Consider the following 7802-nt stretch of genomic DNA (forward strand, 5'->3'; position numbering starts at 1 on the left):
TTTGTGAAGTGGAAGCGTTCTAGAGATCGGCCTCGAGAGTTGGTGGTAGAGTCACCCAACAGTGTGGCGGCAGTTGAAATCAGCAACTACGAGGAAAGGTGGTTGGAGTTGAGAAATTAGAATTTCAAAGGCAGTAAAGTCAATGGGATGGGGAGTAGATTGAAATTACTATGATCCAGCGGCGAAGAAAGATGCGAATAGCTGTGCACGAGAGAGTAGTTTGTATGGGAGGTATGACATAAGGTGTTTTATGATGGATAAGTATATACGAGACATAAAGGGAGTGTGGGGAAGAGATAAAATGGTAATTGGGAATTGGAATAGGAGAGTGTGTGAGGAAAGTCTCTTGGAGGCAGATAATAGATGGATTATAAGAAGCAAGGATATGACGTAGGTCTGGTCTATGAGAACGGAAACCGCGAATATTCCAATATAGGAGAGCTATACCTTATGAGTGAGATCGCATACGGTACGTATTGGGGAATATAGGGGAGAAGGAGCAAGGGGGTGTGAAGGAGGGGTATTAGGAGATAGGGAATTTGGGGAAGGGCATTATTGTGACATGAGTGATTCTCGTGTGTATCCGGAAGGGAGTTCAAAAGATAGAGTGGATGGAGGGAGGGAGAATGTGCCTATAGTTAGGGTTGAAGGGGGTGGTTTGTGTTGGGAGTGAGTAGATGTGGGGAGAGTATTAGTGTTAGGAGGGTGGATATCGGAAGGATGGATAGTTTGAGTTGAAGGGGATGTGTTGTCTTGAGAGGGATTAGGAGGAAGGGGTATAGGGGTGCTGTAAGAGGGGGATGGATATCGGTGGTGGACGGAATTGAGGGGATTAGGTTGTGTTGAGAGGGAGTAGGAGGAAGGGGTGTAGGGGGAATATTAGTAGGAAGGGTATGAATATCGGCAACCACTTCAAGTGTGGAAGGAGCATGAGTTATGGGATCTTGAGTCTTAAGCATATAACTTTAGATGTCATCCATTGTTTCTGCAGTGGAATTGGTTGGAGAGTTTTGTGGGACAAAGGCTTTCTTATGGGGGGGGGGGAGGAGACTGGTGTCTCAGGAATAAAGGTAAAGGTAGGTGGAGGTGATTGTGTTGTAGGGGAAGAAGGGTTAGAACGTTTAGTCTGTCTACTGCGGGTAGTGCAGGGAGGGAGAGGGGGTGGTGTTGGGGCTGTAGTTGAGATTGGGGTGTCTGGGTTTAGAGTGGCAAAAGAATTGGTCTGAGGGATGTAGAATGTAGAAGTGGAAATGGGGACATCTTGGGGTGGAGGGGGAGGGGCTGAGCGTACGATGTTACTAGAGTATGGAGTATGAGAGAAACCTTGTCGACGTGCTTCCTGCCTGGCTTCACGCAAAGTGAGACCATTTTTGTATCCGAGAGTTGCTACCTCAGATTCAAACTTGCAAGTGGGACAGCCTCTATAAAATACATTATAGGGGCCGCCGCAGTTAGCACATGTTCGTGTTTGTGCTGAGCACTTTGATCGGTTATGACCAGGTTGGGCACATATGGGGCATCGGTCTGTGGAACGGCAATGTTTGGCAGGATGTCCAAAGCGCCAACAGTTTTGACATTGACGGGGAGGGGGTTGGTATGGTCGAACAGGGAGGGATTGTCCACCGATGTAGATACGTAAGGGGTCATGTGTACGGAAAGTAATTTTGGCAATGTTGGTCGGATTCTTTTGTTGACCTTTAGGAGGAATGGTGTAGCAATGTACTGATTTCACATCTTGGTCTTTGAGGCATCCTAATAAGTCTTCTCCACAGTCTGACCAATCTTTGGTATCGACTGAGCAGTTTGCTGGGGAGAGAGAGACAGTTCCGGTACAGGTATTAAGGGTTGGATGAGGTTCTGCAGGAATGGAGTTGCCAGAATCAGTCAAATTTGATAGTGCTATAGATTCAGTTTCTGATCTGAATGTTACAAGACGGAAGCCATCGCGTCTGGTATAGAAAGGGACTCTGCCTACTTGTTTTTAGAGGCATTGTTGAAAGAGGAGAGTGTTGCCTGAGTAAGGAGCTGTAGAAGGGATCACGAAAAATCGGTCCCATTCAGCTGGGCTAAACAGTATTTAAGATATTTGTAGGGTTGGTGGTGGTGGATGGTCGGGGACGTATGGAAGAGGGAGTACTACAGAATGATGGAGAATAAGGCTGCAAGGTAGTAATAAAGGAGGATTGGTTACTTGATGAAGGTTGCGGGGGTAGAGTTGATGAATTTGAGGAAGTTGGGTGGGTAGGAATGTCTTCTGGAGATTGATTCTCTGCTTGGGTGGGTAATACACTAGTAGGCATTGAGGAGTGGGTAGTAGTTTGTGTTCGGAGCCGTGGTCAAAGGAGAGCCTGGGTTGGGGCTATTTGATAAAGGGGCTAGCCTCATTGCCTCTAATAAAGGGATTACATTTTCATTACTGGTCATGGGGAACCTGGATTATATAAAACGGCATAAATAGTCCACCCTCATGCTCTTGAAGGTAAGGGCTAGATTAGTCGGGAGTACCATGCCCATGGTTCCCGCAGGCCATTCAGGACTGGCACTAGGTCAGCCTTTCATCCTCTCAGCACGGCTCTCACACCTTAGGAAGTAGATAGTATAAGGGGATGGAGAAGAGACGGAAACAAAAACTGGAGAGGGAAAAGACCATGCAAAATTAGTTGAGTCGAGGGCTGAGGCCCTAGGCAGGGGAGATCCCTGTATTGGGTCTCAGTCTTCGTCTCCTAAGCCCCCCCACGACAACAACGGGCAAGGGATTGGGGGGGCACTATTGTTGATAACGAGGCGTTTCCTACAGAAAAAAATGTATATACATACATACATATATATACGGTAGTATTAGATCATGAAAATATGTATTTGTGCCACTGCAAATAAAAATGTAAATGACTTCAAATACTAAATCTGATATGCAACTGAATTAAAGGCGTCAAACCAAAAATCAACGCTACATTAGTTTATTTTCGCGGGAGAGATCTTTCTCGTGAGTGATCTCGGGGCACAGTGTAGGGTAGTTTTTCAGGATGTTGCTGTCGAGGATTATGATAAATTTCCACACGGTTTAAAATCATTGTGGTATAAAGATTCAGGAAGCTTGTACTTTGAATTTGAGGTCTAATTCATGATGTTATTAAAAGCTTTTTTTAGTCTATTGATATGTTACATAAGCTGGGGGGTATTTTTCTAACATGGATAAAATTGTCTATCTATAAAAACTCGAATTCTGTGGGATTTTTTCATCCCCCCCCCACTGTTGTTAGTTAGGCCTGCAGTTTGAGCATCCCACAAAAAAATGTTCAATTTTCATATGCATCTAACATTATAACCTCTCCAATCAGGATTCCATCCCTCGCCACCAATGCGGTAATGCATTATTCCATCTTTCATACATCTAACATGAATGTCAGAATGCGCTATTACTGCCTATAATAAAAATAATGACAGCCGAACTCCATCTTTTCAATGGAGTTGATGTCATTACGTATCAATACACGATTGGTAGGATTAATTAACTCGTTCTGCGCATGTGCAGGATTTAATTTGAGCTTAAAAGTTATTGCAGGTCTAGAGGTGAATTTAAAGTTGATCCCGGACGCTGCCACTGCATGCGCACTAGAGATCTGGATTAAACTTTAATACTGGATTATCTATTATGGCCCTCTGTCTATGTGTACACAACCGCTATATTTTGCTGTGTGTTCATTAAGTAGGTGTTCCGCGGCCAGTCATCTTTCGGCTGAGATTGGGTGGTGGGTACTGCTTTTTCTTCTGGTCAGGAAAAAGCAGTACCGAAAGGAAATCATTGATGATGCTCTACCATTCTACCATATAAATTTTGGAAATAACTTTTTCAAAAGGTTAAAATTTTAGAAAAACAGCCATTGTACTTTAAGAGAATGCAGGAAGCTCGTAATAAAGGTTTCATATTTCTTGTAACACTCTTTGCAGTCAAATGTTGTATTAAATAACAGGTTTAGCAACTTTCGTACATGAACATTAAACTTAAGTGATCCTGTTTAACTCCAATCAGTTTTGTACTATAGGTCATGGAAACAATGAATGCACAAAAATGCTGGGGTTTATTCGGCAATGGTGACTTCCACATCAACATCAGGTTCGATGCTGATGCTTGTGATCTGCTTGACCACTTCTGAAGGGGAATGCAGATCAATGACACGCTTGTGGATCCTCATCTGGAAGCGATCCCAGGTCTTGGAACCCTCACCACAGGGGGTTTTGCGGGTGGTGATACGCAAGATCTTGGTTGGCATGCGCACTGGTCCCTTCACCTTGAGCTGCTTGTCCTTTGCTCCACGGACGAGCTCGGAACACACTGATAAAAATACAAACATTTTACTGCTACACCAATAATTTAAATGTACACAGTTGAAAGTTTCAATAAATGACGAAAACATACTCTTTAAAAGTACTAAGAAGCTGATCCTGCACAGCACTTAAATATCCAATATTTTTACTTCTATTAATAAACAGTATTATAGAAAAAATCCAAACCAATTAAATACATGATGCATCTACATTTCCTATACATGACACTACTAGAAAGCATTACAATACTCCATATAAAAATTATGATCTTTGTGAAAGCTAAAATAAAGACAGGCAAGCCCAAATCTTCTTGAAAAATGAGATGAAATTCTACATTTCAAAATGGGTAAAAAGTTAATATAGGAATCAGTACTTAATTGTAATAAACCTCTTATGAAAAAGGTACATATTAATAAATTAATTTCAAGAAGTATGCACAACTCTTACCTTTCTCAAGGGACTTCACGTTGCTTGAGGTGAGGGTAATACGGATGCGATGGATGGGCGCAGCATCATCCATCATCCCCCCCTTCATGTCACTCTTGTCATACATTGCCATTCTGGAAAGGTTCAGCTTTTTAATACTTGTGTAAGGGTTTGTTTGTGCAAGAGTTTTGTAAAACAAATGCAGGATAGCAGCTATGGATACTCTTCAACAATATGCCCTTCATAAATATTTTGTTCTAACAGTTTTTAATGAAGAATTTATATACCAAAATAATCCAAACATACTTGAAATAGTGCTACTACGTGCGAGTTACAGGTGAGAATTTTTTGTATTTTCTATGAGTAACAGGCAACTCTGTTGCCAAGAACAAACGAGTGCACCCCCCCCCCCCAAAAAAAAGGTAATTCAACCAGCATGGATTCCTTTACAAATCATCTTAATGTAAAAGAACCAAATGATGATAATACCTAAGTTTCTGGGCAATATTAGTATTAAATTCAACTTTTAAAAAGCTGTGCACATACCAAAACATTCTTGCAACTAAAATTTGAAGTAAAAGGTTCTAGTTCTGGTGAAGCAACCAGTTCAAAAGTGATAAAAATATAAGCATTGAACAGCCTCATTCAAAGCCTTATCAGGCCTGTACCATACACAGGACTTAAAATTATTTACAGTTTGTTAGTGCTTGCAGGTATTGAATTACCAAGCCTTCAAAACTTTTGGTTAATATATGACCAATGCCACTATTAAAGAAAATACACTCATTCTGTATGCTGTAAATACCTGTACAAAAATTATATAAAATGGTGCACTCCCATATGGTGTTTATGATACACATTTTAAACTATCAAGGCTCACACTAACTGCATTTTGGTGCTAAGTACTAAACCTTCTACACAATATAATTACTGTTTGATGATATGTTTAGTTGTTTAAGCATTACTACACACTTGTGAAATGGAGCATTTTCAAAAGAATGTCTGCTCTTTCATGTTTACGTGTTCAATGAATTCTTTTAATATCAAACATGTTTTATGTTTTATAACTACTTATACAATTCTTTATAATAATCTGCACACATACATTCAAGACCATTAATTATGACTTGCCCACAAGTTTTTACTTCAGCACAGTTGCCAGCAAGGTTTGTTTAGTCTGATCAAATTTATGGACCATTCTTTTTAAGAGTACAGTGGTGAAGCCTATTAACTAATAGGCATGTGTATAAAACATGGTGTTATTTCAAATATTACACTACAAAAATTGGAAAAATAGGTGCAGGTTACACAAATCCACTTTAAATGTTATTACACCTACATTGTACCTAAGGTAGATAAATTGTGTAATGTGTATTTCTAGGTCTGATTTGGTAAATTTAAACAATATTTTGTAGTTCTAGTGCAAATGGGCTACAGGTTAGAAACCATCTACAACTGGGCCAGTTTAATTGGGATTTTTTTTTTCACCTGGTGTCCTCATAATAATGAAAATCAAATTTGAGGGGGAAATTATGCAGTTGAAATTGAACTAAAATTAGGAGAAGTAAAATATGATGAGTCACTGACAGGCAGTGGGTGTCAATTTTGCACAGACAAAAGCTATTTTCCTGGTTCTCTTAACAAAAGGGACAGTTAAACCGTTCAAACACAATAAAAAAATGCTCAATTCCTAGTACCACCACAGCATTTCTGGAAACACATTCAAAAGTTAATTTCCAGGATTAAACAATAAATCAAATATAACTCAACTGGGTGACTAGAACCCACAGCAATAATATTGTGATTAAGTGGCGGGATGCAAAGAGGGGCGTGTCAGTGTTTGGTCACTGGAAGTGCCATTTTGAAGGATACCTTGCCTGTGTTGAGTTCATGGTGTGATTTCTAGAAGCTTATAAGAGCTTCTACCAATTTCTTCAGGCTGCAACAAAGCTGTATCTTCCTTCAGCCTAAGGTCAAACAAATGGGGATTAGGTGTAAATACCACAGGGTTCTGCTGCCTGCTACTGGATTAGGTTAATTATATAATAGGAACATGGTGCAGAAATACCACACACTGTCCAGTTTGCTTATATAGTGGTGGGGGTCCTCACTTTCTTTTCACTGACTTTATTTGTGAATCTATGAATACTTTGTTTGTGGGCATGTCTGTAGAGTTTCAATTGCAGATTTGTACACTGTAAAACTTGTTTTCTTTGTATTACGAGCAAGAGGGTGATGCAGTTGCACATTTAAACATGAAATTTTAAATAGCTACATTACCACATGCTTTTTACTTATTTTGAATTTCATGAAATATCTTTGCCTATCACATATCCGCATGTGTGCAATTGGCATGTACAAAGAGTAGGTAAAGCAACTGTGGTAACCTTCCCAACATTTATCTTGGCTATGAGGTGTGTCTACAATATATGTGTGCGTGTGTGTATATACAATATATTTGGGGAGGGGGGGGGGGGGGATGGAGAGAAAGAAAAATACATCTTAAAAGAACACAGGGTTCTGCCAGCATTGGTAAAAGATAAACTAAACAGGACAAGTTGCCTTTTCCAACGAGCACTTACACAAGCACGTTTCAACAGGAGTCTCATTTGGCATCTTTCAAGAATACTTTGCAAAACATTGGCTTTATAAATATCAGAATAATGCAATATCAACTGTGCTAGTATATCAAAACCAAATGGCACAGATTGGACAAGTTTTTGGAAGTAACCCAAAATTGTGGGTCACTCAGCTATACTGAGCATTAACAAAAATGTGCTATTGTAGTTACTGGGTAATGACTGCAGTGCTGACATGTTCATACCCCTAGCTCAAAAATATCAAAACCCCCTACTCCATAATCCGCAGTGATGGATGGGCCACCTATCAAACTACATTGTTAAAAGCACCTGGCAAATCATTCTGCAAGCTCTGCAGACCTAATTTCTTAACACGAAAAATAGATAGACTAGAGAGATCTTAAAGTCCTAACCAACAAAACAACCTAACCTAGTCTCTGGAGGGGTTATCATTCTCGGGATTAAATACCC

At 40.1% G+C, this 7802-nt stretch overlaps 1 protein-coding gene across 2 annotated transcripts in view; it reads right to left on the reverse strand.

Moving 5' to 3' along the window:
* Positions 1-4060: 4060 nt before the first annotated feature.
* Positions 4061-7802, reverse strand: part of LOC138863017 (small ribosomal subunit protein uS10-like) — a 5960-nt gene continuing 2218 nt past the window's right edge. The window contains exons 2-4 of one of the 2 annotated variants that reach the window (XM_070126605.1): positions 6625-6719; positions 4774-4886; positions 4061-4333 (exon numbers count right to left, since the gene is read on the reverse strand). In XM_070126605.1, coding sequence (XP_069982706.1) covers positions 4080-4333; positions 4774-4886; positions 6625-6644 — 387 coding nt within the window. In that variant the 5' untranslated portion in view covers positions 6645-6719 and the 3' untranslated portion in view covers positions 4061-4079. The remainder of the gene's footprint in view (positions 4334-4773; positions 4887-6624; positions 6720-7802) is intronic. The other variant, XM_070126606.1, reaches the window with a different exon arrangement.

Source organism: Penaeus vannamei, chromosome 10, assembly GCF_042767895.1.
Source record: "Penaeus vannamei isolate JL-2024 chromosome 10, ASM4276789v1, whole genome shotgun sequence".
In the NCBI taxonomy this organism is placed as follows: Eukaryota; Metazoa; Arthropoda; class Malacostraca; order Decapoda; family Penaeidae; genus Penaeus; species Penaeus vannamei.